We start from the raw sequence: 13511 nt of genomic DNA on the forward strand, positions 1-13511 counted from the left end.
GTTAACAATTTTTTTTTTGGTTTCTTAGCAACGAATGCTTTCCTTTGGTGAAAAGGAGACTATTTTATCACCTATTTATCCTCACAAAGTCCACCTTCTCTCTTGGAGAGACACAACAAAAAGTTCTGGGTCCTTAGCTGGCCTCCGAGGCAAGTGAAATCTCATTTGGGATGTTTCATGATCATTTCAGTCTTTTTCATGTTTTTATTTTGAACTAATGCTTTGTACCTGTTCTGCTTGTTAACACTACTGTTGGGAGGATCAAATAAGACATGATATGCCCGGCTGGCATGACTCAGTGGTTGAGCATTGACCTATGAACTAGGACAGTGGTCGGCTAACTGATTAGTCAACAGAGCCAAATATCAACAGTACAACAATTGAAATTTCTTTTGAGAGCCAAGTTTTTTAAACTTAAACTATATAGATAGGTACAATGTTATTAACTTAATTAGGGTGCTCCTAAGCTGGCCTTTGCTATAAACGTCCTCAATCTGATTGAGGTAGGTTTGCTGAGATCAACCCCTTCCAACTCTCCCATCCACATTCGTCTTGTATACTTGTTTCATCTATCTCCTTTCGTTCATCTCAACCATCTCAACATACCTTTCTCAGTCCTCAACACTACATCTTCTTTCACTCCACAACAGTCCCTAAAATTTACTTAATAAACTTTACTTTTGTAACCCGCGCACGATTTCCGGACACGACTAGCACTAACCACGGCACAACGAGACTGCTGACTGACTGGCTCACTCAACTCGTGCATGAATCGCACACGCCTCCCCCGTGCCGTGTCTCCCGTCGCCCGACCGACCAACACCCCCCACTTCTTCTAACGCCACCTCTTCAAAATAGACTCGCCCAGGCCGAAAACCAACTTCTGCACATGGGCCACGAAGTTTCAATCGCATTGTACGTGCACGCCCACACGTGGTATTTTGTGGAAGAGCCACACTCAAGGGGCCAAGATGCCGCATGTGGCTTGCGAGCCGCGGTTGGCCAACCACTGAACTAGGAGGTCACAGTTCGATCCCGGTCAAGGCACAGTCCAGGCTGTTGGCTTGATCCTCAGTAGGGGGCATGTAAGAGGCAGCCTATCGATGTTCTGCTCTCACATTGATGTTTCTCTCCCTCTCCCTTTCTCCATCTCTAAAAATCAATTTTAAAAATCTTAAAAAAAATGACTGCTCTTTCATGGTGGTGTGAAGGCTCTTACTAAATTCCTCCACTGGAAATCTTGTCTGATGGAGAAGATAAAATACTTCTTCCACTACCCTCTTGTTCTCTTTCCTCCAGTTTCCTTCATCTTCCCACCCACTGTGGTCTGTGGAACATATTTCTTGGTAATGTCCCTTTCCCCACCTCCTTCTTCAAACTAGAGTTCTCTAGATGCCATCCCCATTGAGACAATGCGACATTTTCCCTCCATGAAGCCCTGACTTGCTAGTTTCTGTCAGGAGACCAGCTTCTGATTCTTCTTATCCCCATACTTCAATGCCTCCCTTTCTATTTTGTGGGCTTCTCTTCATCTAATTTGTTCCTCTATGTTGCTCTTCACTTGGGTTCTTTTCATACTCACTCTTCCTCACTCCACATTTTTCTCTTTTCCTGTGACTTCAAATACCACCAACTCAATAAATCCACATGAGACGTCTACCCTTGGCTCAAACTTAATGTAACCAACTAAAATACACCACAGAATCTTAAACTCACCATGCCCAACACTCACAATGTTCATTATCTCTCCATACCTGCCTGCTCCCTACTGCACCATCTCATGGATTGGCACCACCACCCACCCTCACCCCAGCTGCCCACCTTAGCTTCTTCCTTGACTCCTCCTCCATCACTTCCCTCTCCCAAATGTCCAAGCACCAAGTAATGCCTTATTTTCCTGCCTATGTAATTATTAAATCCCTCTATCACTTCTAGTTTAGACTCATTATTTATTTTTTAAATTTATCTTTATTGTTGAAAGTATTAGAGATGACCCCCCCATTAACTCTCTCCACCCAATACCCTCCCCGCCCAAGCCTTCACCACACTATCGTCTGTGTCCTTGGGTTATGCACATATGCATACAAGTTCTTTACTTGAATTATTGCAGTTGTCTTTTAATTGGCTGCCTTGCCTTTGCGTGTTCCCTACTCACTCTCACCAAATTAATCCCATGTGAAACATAAATCTGTGTTGCCATTCTGCCTCAACATCTTCAGTGGCTTTCAATGTCTGCAGGGAAAGACCATGCTCCTTACCATGACACAGGGACACACCAGCTCCTTACCGGGCCCTTAGGCACTCCACGAATATGAAATGAATTCATTGCTCTCCTGGCGCTATGCTTTGCCTCTGTGTCTTTGCCCATGTTATATTCTCTTCCTGACATGTCTCTCACCCTGCTTTCACTTGGCTATTCTGCACGAATCTGCTAGAGAGCAGGTGAGACCTTGCTCAGGATGCCGTTCCTAACAATGCTTGCCTAGACTGGGATTTTATGAACCTGATGCCTCTCTCTCTTTTTGCACGGGCTACCTCACTCTCATCCTAGGTCTGCCTCTGCTCTGGACCGTGACCGCTTGAGAGCAGGGGCTGCATCTGTTTACGTTTGTGACCAACGCAAAGGAAAAGCTTAGTTAGGAAGGGTTTCTTGAATGGATGAATCAAAGCATTGGCCAGGTCTGTAATGCATGGGAGTCCAGGGAAACTATTTATCAAAAGTATGCCGGAGGTAGACCTACTTAATTGGAACTGTTTAAAATGGGCCATACTGCCTGCCATCAGGATCACCGGAGTGTCATTAGCTCTAATTAGTTTCCTGAGTTTAATTGATACTTAACAATGTAGAGCATTAAAGGAGAGATTTTATTCCTCTATTTCCATAATAACATACTGCATGATTGCAAATTCAGAATTACAGCTTTGTGGCTTGAAAAAGTAGTTTGTCTAGAGGGAAAGTGTTCTTCAAGCATACCTGGGGTGTTTAGAAAATATAAATTAAGAACCTTCTTGGCAAAATACAAATATATTTTTTTCTTTTCATCTGTTCCTATTTAATATTCTTTGATACATGAAAATTGTAAGGATCAATAAGAAACACTGCAAATGTTACTGCTAAAAAGAGTCCTACAGGATGAAAATGGTGAATTTGGGCCCCATTAATCACCTAACTGCAAAGGTGTTGGGGGTAGACTATTGGGTGATAATTGGAACGATCACACCACATGAACAGAAAGAAAGGGCACCTCTAGTGCCACAGCAGGGCAGGTGACACCAATCCACACCCAAGTCATTAACTAAGATGTGTGGGGAGAGGGTGCTCCCTCCTTCAAGGCCAGTGAATAGACAGCAAGGTCTAATTTTCAAGGATCCAAACCTGCAGAACTGGGGCACTGGAGAGCAATTTCACTTAAGTCGGTGCATAGAGCCACAGGAGCCCATGGATACGTGCTGGCCTTTTCATCCTTTCGATAACACTCTGTCAGTCAGGGAGCACTAACTATGGATCGGGCAGTTTTCATGTTCTATTTAATTTTCACCATAAACCTCTGAGGCAGTACTGTTATGACACCACAGATTTACAGATGACAAAACTGAAGCCTAGAGACAGAAATGACTTGTTGAGGACTCTAATTGGCAGAACCAGGATTGAATCACAAATATTTGGACTCTGCTGTCACCCACGCCAGAGTGTGGTTGTGCCAGCAGAACCAAGCAGCACCTGGGCACATTTTTGAAGGGTAAACTCATGTCCTCTGGTCCAGATCTATGGAATCAGTAATTCTGGGGTGTGGGTTGTAACCAGCCCTCCAGAGGACTCTGATGCACTTGAGGTTGTGGTCCATGACGTTATAATGTAACAGCATCTGTTAGAGCCGTGCTTCTCCAACTTCAGCGTGCATACAAATTACTTGGAGAGCTGGGAATGCAGATTCTGATTCAGCGGGTCTGGAGTAGGCCCTGCGATTCTGCATTCCCGGCAATGCCGATATTGCTGGTTCGTGGACTACTCTAAGCCTAATAGAATTCTGGAATGTAAGTTTCAGGAAGCCAGGTTGGCTTTGCTCTCTGCAGTAATCCAGTTTAGAAGAATCCCTGGCCCACATTTTATGTTGAGTGAATGAATACACTGGGAGTCAGTATGTCTGCCGGTCTGAGTTATGGACTGTTGCTTTGGTGTGAATGTACTACTAACTTGACAGGCATCTGCCCAGCCTGCCTTTTCAAATGTCTAATCACTCTATCCATTTACACTCAGGAACTGTCATGCTGCCACCGGCTTACAGACTTTTTACTGTTCTAATCTTTTGAGTGAATATGGCACTTTGAATTCCCCAAGGGCGAGTGAATATATCATATGTTTTGGGAAAAGATTGAAAAATTAGGATATAGGAAGGAGGCTGGAGAGAATAGACAGGGTCTAAATGGATGTAATAAAAAGGGACACTCAGAAGATGGATGGTTCACAGTTAGCTGAGCCTCTGAACATTGCTCCCAACCTCCTCCAACCTCTGGGTTAAGAGTTGGAAAAGCAATGGACTGCCCTTTCCACCAGCCTGGCTCAAAGCCGTTGGGAGAGTTTGAATCAAAGTTGATATAAATATTATAAAACTATATTTGACAACAACAAAAATGGTCATGCAGTCAACCTTGAATGAAGACAATGAGTTGATAAAGTGATTGGCCAGACTAAATAACAGGAGCGCAGAAATGAGGGGGGAAATCACTGCTTAGATCTCCTTTGGTGAGTGAAAAGCCAGTTTCTCTACATCCTTCACAAATGTCTTGGTCCTAAAAGGAGCTCAATATTCTGCAAAAAGCTTACAGGGTACAAGGCTATACCTCTTCTTTAGTAAACCATTTCAGCACGGCAAGCTCGGTAAGAATGTATCTGGCCTGGCTGCACACTGATAAATGCTGTGTGTTGGTTGTAATGGTTAGGCTGCAATGACTTACACGAAATAATTCCCAAAGTTGATTTTGGAAACATCACAAAACTCAAGAGCAAGACTTTGTTGCATTGCTCATTCTGCCAGAATTCCCCAGCAGAACTGAAACTAAGGCTGCGCTGTATTAAATTGGTGGCATAAATATTACTTTGAGTTTGATTAAAATTTAACAAGTTGTAATGAAGAGATACAACAGCTCTTTTAGGCATTATTGACCACATTTAAGAGATCAAATGGCAGAGGAAGAGGAAATGACTTCTAGGCATTCTCAAAATTCATTTTTAACTAGAATTCTTTGAACTAATATTCATAGAATATTCATGTAACTGGGGAAGCTTAATATTCTAAACAATGACATTTCCTCAAAGCATTTCTCTGGAAGGAGGAATATTAGAATTTCATGATGAGCTGATACTGGTATCTTTTGATATAAAAATCGGATGATCCACTAAAAAGCAGTCTTCTGTATGATTACTCTTATATCTCATTCATTTGGTTACGCCTGTGAAGCGCATAACCAAAGTCCTTTGCACATGCCATTTTTTCAATAATTGTTGTCAGAGGCAATATAATTGCCTATTAAAAATTTAAGATGATATTTTGAGCAGTTTTAGGTACACAGCAAAATTGAGGGGAAAGTACAAAGTTTTCCCATAAATCCCCTTTTCCCACACATGCATTGCTTCCCTCATTAACAACATCCCCCACCAGAGGGGTACATTTGTTACAACTGATGAACCTGCACTGACACATCATCATCACCCAAAATCCATCATTTACATTAAGGTTCACTCTTGATGTGGTACGTTCTATGGGTTTAGGCAAATGTATAATGACATGCATCCATATTACTGTATCATACATCCTCTGAACTGCACCTATTCGTCCCTCCTTGCTCCCCCCTCTCCCGCCCTCAATCCCTGGAAACCACTCATCTTTTAATTGTCTCTGCAGTTTTGCCTTTTCTAAATGTTACCTTGCTGGAATGATACACAATATGGTCTTTTCAGATTGGCTGCTTTCACTTAGCAACTTGCATTTAAGATTCCTCTCTTTTCGTGGTTTGATAGTTCCTTTCTTCTCAGAGCTGAGGAATATTCCATTGCTTGGATGTACCATAGTTTATCTATTCACCTACTGAAAGATACTTTGGCTGCTTCAGACTTTGGGCAATTACAAATAAAAGAGCTATAAACATTCGTGTGCACATGAATCTTCAGCTCCTCTAGGTAAATACCAAGGAGCTGAATCATAAGGTAAAGGTATGTTTTCTAAGACGCTGCCAAACTGTCTTTCAAAGTTGCTGCACCATTTTGCACTCCCACCAGCGGTGAATGTGAGTTTCTCTTGCTCTACATCCTTGCCAGGATTTGGGATTGTCAGTGTTCCAGATTTTGGCAGTTCAGGTGTATAGTAATATTTCATTGTTTTCATTTGCATTTCCCTGATGACACATATGAGAAGTATCAACTTGTATCCTTACTTGCCATCTTTGGCAAGGCATCTGTTCAAGTCAATTTTAAAAATTTGATTTTTTTTTTTACTGTTGACTTTTTAAGACAGTAATGCAGGGTGCAAGAATGATAAAAAAAAATGATACAATATCTTTGTATATTTTGGATAACAGTCCTTTATTAGATGTGTCTTTTGCAAATATTTTCTCCCAGTCAGTGGCTTTTTTTTACTCATTCTCTTGGCATTGTCTTTTGCAGAGCAGAGATGTTTAATTTTAATGAAGTCCAGCTTATCAATTATTTCTTTCATGGATTCTGCCTTTGGTATTGTAACTAAAAAGTCATCACCATGCCCAAGGTCACATAGGTTTTATCCTATGTTATAATCTAGAAGTTTTATAGTTTTGCATTTTACATTTAGGTCTGTGATCCATTTTGAGTTAATTTTTGTGAAGGGCGTAAGGTCTGTGTCTAGATCCATTGTTCCAGCACCATTTGTTGAAAATACTATCTTTGCTCCATTGTATTGCTTTTGCTCCTTTATCAAAGGTCAATTGAATACATGGAAGCCTTGTGAAGCATAGAAATACAACTGGTAGACCTATATAGAAGACTGTCAACAGGTTGCTATCCCAGTGCCCATAAGCTCTATATTACCTAGTACCACCTTCACTTTGGGGTAAATTGTTTGTAGCCAAGAAAAGAAAATCAAACATCCTGATTTGTTACATTACAAAGATATTCCAAATATCTGTTACTTATTACAGTAAATATTCCACATGTAGTCAGACCTCCTTCAGAACTGAGGATGTATTCCCTGGAGGCTAGGGGTGCTACCAGGAGAAAGTTCTTAGATAACAGTGCCCTCTGGGGACTCAAGCTGAAGAGAGCCACTTTACCCAAGCTCACAACCACTTCCCAGGGCAGCCTGTACACAATGACTGAAGAATGTGGGAATATAAGGCCCAGTCCCTGGGTCTCAATGAGGGACAACTCTGAAGGATCATCTCAGCTTCAGAATGCCTGAGGCTTTCATTAGAAATGACTGAACCTCAGTTTAACTTCTCCTGCTGCCAAACATTCTCCCATGGCTTCTTTTCTACACATGTTGACCCCAAGAACAGTCCCTAATAAATTTCCTCAATGTTGATCTCTGTGTCAGAATCTGCATCCTGGAGAACCCAACCTACAACGATTAGTAACTGAATGTCTCATTGAATGACTATCTTATTGAGAACTAAGAATGGAGATAACAGAGCTAAAACTGGAGTTCCTGGAACTAGATTGTAATGCAGGGTGCAAGAATGATAAAAAAAAAAAAAATGACTCTAACGTCTCACTGTCTGAACAGTGGTTCCCCACCCCCTTCTCTCTGCAAGAGGGATTGTATTAATTATTGGAGAAGGGGCTGTATATTATAGGGCCCCAAATCCTTCAAGAGTTGAGCAGCAGGTAATCCTAAACAACTCTGATAAATAGCTGAAACCCCAACCATATAGCCTAGCCCCAAAATGATCTGATTATCTTTCCTAACAAGGCTACTTACGTCTATCTTACAAATGCAGGACAACAGAGCGAGCAAGCTTCCTACCCTGCAACATAGGATCTCCCTGCTCCACAATCTCCCGTGTGTTTATCAGACACCCTGACCTCCTCTGTTCCTTCTGAGGATGCAAAGGAGGAAGGAAGAGCGCTGGCTGCTCCTCTCTCACTGACACTGGCTTTATCCAGCTTCCCTTTCTCCGCTGGTCCATGCCTTCCCCCATGCCGGTGTTGTGAAACGTATCTTGAATCTTCATGGCTGACACATGGCAGCCTGGACGGGACTCTCCTTGTACAACAGACAGTGTGACCAAAGGCATGAATTGTGCTTAGAACCAGTTATGACTTGTTTGAAATGTCAAAAGGGGTTGATGGCTACACCAGGGATGAAAATTATCCCTGCCATGGAGAAAGTTCACTGAGAGAGCCAGTGGATGGGGTGACCATGATGTCTGAGTGTCCCCAGAGCCCAAGGGAAGACAGTCTGGGGTGAGAAGTTGTCAGTGGCTGAGCAGAGCTGACTACTCACAGCAGTGACCCTGAGGGCTTCTTCACAGTTGCCAAGACAACAAGCTAAATGTTACAGGGAGTCGCATCCTCATTGGAGGAACGGCACCCAGGTCAGCACCCGCGGTGACCACTGGCTATTGCTCCTGGCAGGAGGGACTGAACCTCCTAAGTGCCCCCAGGTCTCCAGGGCTCGGGCAGGCAGAGTTCACAGGAAAAGCTGCATCCCCATGCAGACAGCCGGGCTCCAGGATGCCCTGGTCTTTCCCACAGTCAAGGTGAATGTACCTGGCTTTACAACAGGGAATAAAGGGGCCAGCAAGACACTGCTCTGTGAGATGCTGGAAGGATACCCATTTTATTCGCTGTGACCCTGGTCTCACCCATTTCCCCTTCTCCCAGTAGAGGCTACTCCCTAACTAGAGCGATAGGACATTGCCGAGTTCATCCCAGATCCTGCTACATGATAAGTGAAGGCTCAGACAGGACCTACCTTGCCCCACAAAAGGTCATCTGGTACTTCTTGTAAAAATAATTTATAAGCTTAGGTATCGTTTTACCTTTTAAGACACATTCACATGCACTAACTCAGTAAGCCCCACATCAGCCTAATGAATTTGGCAAGGGACATATTATATAATCCACACAATTTTCAGAAAGAAAAACTAGAACACAAGATTGGATAAAGGACATTTTCCTTCTTGATTTATGAAAAAAAATGTTACAAATACAGAGAACTTGAATCACAGCTACTTATATACGTAATGAATTATCTTTTTTTTTTTAAAAAAAAGATAAAATTAAATGAAGCTTGTACTACTACTACCACAGAAATTCCTGCAAATAGGGTCAGCATAATTATAGGGCACGAAATAAACCTTGCAGCTTACTTTAAAACTCCCTTTGATAAAAGCTTTAGGGAGAGAGAGGTCACATGTTCAGAAGCTTAGATGAGAGGAGGTGGGAGAGCAGGAGTTAGAGTTAAGAGCAAGTGATTGATAGTAGAGAACATATGAGACAGTGACTGGGAGTTTGAGGGAAGGCAGGGGCTCCATAGAGTCCGGAAATGCAAAAGCAACTTTTACAATGTGCTCCCAATACACTGCATGATGTGGCCACCCATGACAGCTGGGATGCCTGGGACAGTGGGGAGTGGCCCCCCCTCCTCCAAAATGCCTGCTCCACTTCCCTTCCCCATGGAGTAGGAAACCATTCAATCAAATAAGGCCCATTCACTAGACACACATCTATCAGAGGCCCCCTAGGTATATACTGGGAGTCAAACAGGTATGAGCCCCAGCTTAGGAAACAGACCCACTTATTACTCCTCACACTAGAGTAAGATGGGTGATTGAGATGGGATTTTGAGCCTTAAATTTTAAAAAAAATAATTATTGGTTAATTCATTGTCTTTTCATTGGTTGAAACCTGCACCATCTGCATGTTCAGGATTCCGTTGGAGACTTAGGTGCATACCATTTTATTCCTAGAAGTAAAACCAAAGCACCTAGAGAAGCTGGAATAATTATTGAATTAAAAATAATTGAATTTATTGGGGGTGGCACTGGTTTATAAAACTATGCAGGTGTCAAGTGTACAACTCAACAAAACATCATCTGGACACTGCATCGTGCACCCATTGCCCGAAGCAAAGTCTCTTTCCATCCCCCTTTAGCTCCCTTTTATGCACACCCGCCCCCTTTCCCTGTGGCTATCACCACACTGCTGAGTGTCTCTATGTGTTATCTAGTCGCACTGTGAAGTGCATGAGTAATGGCTGCTTTATCTGAGAATCAGCCAACAGCGCACTATCTACACAGCTGCATATAACTGCTGCTTATTGGGAAGGGGGATCGGCCCGCTGAGTCAGTTTCACCACAGAATTAAGAAGGGACATGAGTTTTATTTGTGCTGATTTGGAAGCTCCCTGAACTGTACCTTGATTTTTGAACTGCAACGATGTGTCACCAAGAGGCTAAGCAGCAGGGCCTCTCTGAGTTATGGTAACGCTTTTCACAGACTCACTGGTCCTTAAAAGTAGAAGGGAGCCCAGAGACTGCCTACTCTGGCCTTCACACGGCGCAGGAAACCTTTCCCGGAAGCTTTGCCGAGTTGGCACACACAGGAGGTAGAGTTTCATGGCTTCTGCACTGAAGGGATCTACTTTGGTACAAACACTGCCGCACATTGCATCCTCAGAAGAGCGCAGCCACAGGGGGTCTTTCCAGGGTACAAAGCTACGTCTAGAAACCCTGGAAAGCCCCCATGCCACCTCTATGTAGGACATGCTCATAAAGCGGATATTTTCTAGCTTTAATTTTTGTAAACTCTCAGGTGAATTAGGCTAAATATCCCCGCGCTTTATTCATAATTGCTACAGTAGGTAATTTGTGGCTGCGGCAACAGTAATTTAGAGTCATTAATGAAAATGAAGTCTAATTTTAAAAAAACAAAACAAAACCCAGACATGTAAATTCAGGCCAAGGTAAAAACACAGAACATCACGGGTGAATTCTATGTTTTCTTTTTCTGCCCTAAAAGACAAAGATTACTTGGATTGCAATAAGAAAACAGTACATTGTCACACAGTCTCCTGGTGTCCTTTCATTGCACGTACCTGCAGCCCTTCGATGGCCAGTCTGAGAATGGAAGGTGTCAGCTTGGAGGCTTGTTTGAAGGAGAAATTGCTCCAGTCTATGATTAAAAGGAACCCGTTGATCTGAAGCTCCGGATCTTCAATGAGGACTTCCAGGGACAGCAGGATGGCCCGCAGGATGTCCGTGAAGGAGTTCCTGCAGCCAGAGCAGAGAGGAGAGGCTGTGCGTGAAGATGAGCAGGCGATCGCACTTTGCTGGGGGCCCTTGGGCCTCCTCACTCCACTGCTGCCTGAGCCCCGCCTGCAGGGTAACAGCGGTGTGGTTTGTACCCCAAGTGACCAAAAACGCATTTGCTAGACTTCCCAGGAAAAGGCTCCAAGACTCACAGGACGGAAGCCTCCCTGTGATCTGACTGCACCAGGACCCCAAACTTTAAGAGGCGTGGCTCTTTTGGTTTCCAGGGGTCTCTAAACTCTGCCTACACCACAGCCCTGATTGTCTTTCATGGAAATGCATCCCTTGCTTCTCTATTCCCACACACAGTTCTAATCTCTTTCAGGGCAGGGACGGGGGCCATAATCATAGTTGTGTCCCAGTACCTGGCTACTCAATGAATCATTGTCGAACAACAATGAATCATTGAGACCTTAATCAGAGGTGCTTATTTTGATTAAACCCCTTATTCCTTTTGTTTGTTTGTAAAATCTTGCTGAAAATGTAAGAACAGCCATATAGTTGATGCTATTTTTTAGATGCAATTCATGGGGGCGGGGGGGAGAAAAATAAATCGTGAAGAATAGCTTATTTTCATTGACAGGGAGTGCTTCGGGAAGGAAATTGCTTTGAGTCCATCGGTAACTATGACAACAAGAGACCTGAATACAAAGGAGAGTGACAGTTCTCTGGTGTTGCATGTGGTCCTTCACATCCTATATTCCCATTCACTAGTTGGTTTTTATCTTAAATAATCTTCAGACATGAAGAAATGATAGCATATTCACTCTTCTACTCCCAACACATTATTGGAACTACAAACTTAGAGGATTCAGCATCCTTTTAATTAATGTATTTGTTTGTTTTTTTGGTGTGTTTTTTTTTAGTAAGTAGGAAAATAAATATAACCTCGATGGCAAAACATGTTACTTCCGTTGGGCTCTCATTAAAACCAGAAACCATATCCTTTTGTGATATCAGTGTGAAGTGATCCGATTCTTGAGCATTTAAATCTGGTTTGAATTCTAACCAAGTCTAGTGATTCCAGATTTCAAAACAGGAAATCCATGATCAAACAGTAAACTAGTAAAAACTTATTATAAGCTCAGCATTATCTTTCATACTTGAACTCTTAAAAAATAGTATGTTATATTTCTACTTCCAAAGAGCCCTTAATTTAGTTGGGATGGGGTAGATTAGCCAGATAAATTGAAAGGGATCAATACAATTTGAGTAGTCAGGGAAGAGTTTATGGAGGGATGAAGGCTTGGGATAAGTCTTGAAAGATAGATAGGATTTTGATTAATTATTGGGAGGGGGGAAGACATATTAGGAGTGACACAAGTGAAAAATAAAGATATCAGTTCATTCTGTTTCTGTACAGTACTTTCTACTAAAAATTTATTCAGTATATCAAGCTGACATTTTCTTCCCTTAAACCCACCCATTGGGTGTGGTTCTGTTAAAAAGATAAAAACCTCAGGTCTTTCATACCACACACTTTCAATGATCTAAATGTAGTGGTCATGACACCCCGTATAATCTCCAGACTAAAGAAATTATTAATAACTTTAGCCATTTCTCATAGGAAATGGTTTTACTACTCTTCTTATCATTTTTGGGTTTTTTTTTTCATTTATATTCTCTTTTAAGCTTTAGGGATATCAAATTCCTATTAATGTAGGATAAAGTTTTCATGAGGGCTTTGGATTTTGTTTTGAATTCATATCAAACATGACCTAAAGACCCAACTCCTTCTTAGAGATATGGTTTTGTATTGGAAAGAAAACATTGACTTAACAGCAGCATGGGACCAATGATTATGAGTTGAAGCAATTCCAAATGGAATATGGGAATGGCCAGTGGTAAACTAGAAATGATCATCAGGGAATTGAGAGCCTGATCCTGCATAAGCTTTCTTAAGAAGAGCACACACAAGGGAAAATTCATGACTGAAAGGCTAAGCCTTAGGTAAAGCCTACGGACAGTACTGAGGTTGAAGAAAGAAGAATTGAGGAAATAAAAGGTGAGAGGCTCAAGGCAGTATTGTGTTCAAACAGGGAGAGTGTTTTAAGAAATAAGTATATGATAAATTACATTACTGACCCAAATTCTTCACTTTTCTGAGCATCCACAACTAGCTATGTGTTGACCACTTTGACAATAGAGTGTACTTTCCATCCCATAGCCCAGCCGTGGGCAAACTACGGCCCGCGGGCCGGATCCGGCCCGTTTGAAATGAATAAAAC

At 42.3% G+C, this 13511-nt stretch overlaps 1 protein-coding gene across 1 annotated transcript in view; it reads right to left on the reverse strand.

Annotated features, from left to right (window-relative positions):
• CLVS1 (clavesin 1) overlaps window positions 1-13511 on the reverse strand; it is a 140555-nt gene that overhangs the window by 71899 nt on the left and 55145 nt on the right. Inside the window, exon 3 of the mRNA XM_006769047.2 lies at window positions 11070-11244. Within this exon, the coding sequence (XP_006769110.1) occupies window positions 11070-11244 (175 nt within the window). The remainder of the gene's footprint in view (window positions 1-11069; window positions 11245-13511) is intronic.

Source organism: Myotis davidii, unplaced genomic scaffold (genome assembly GCF_000327345.1).
Source record: "Myotis davidii unplaced genomic scaffold, ASM32734v1 scaffold1, whole genome shotgun sequence".
NCBI classification, from domain to species: Eukaryota; Metazoa; Chordata; class Mammalia; order Chiroptera; family Vespertilionidae; genus Myotis; species Myotis davidii.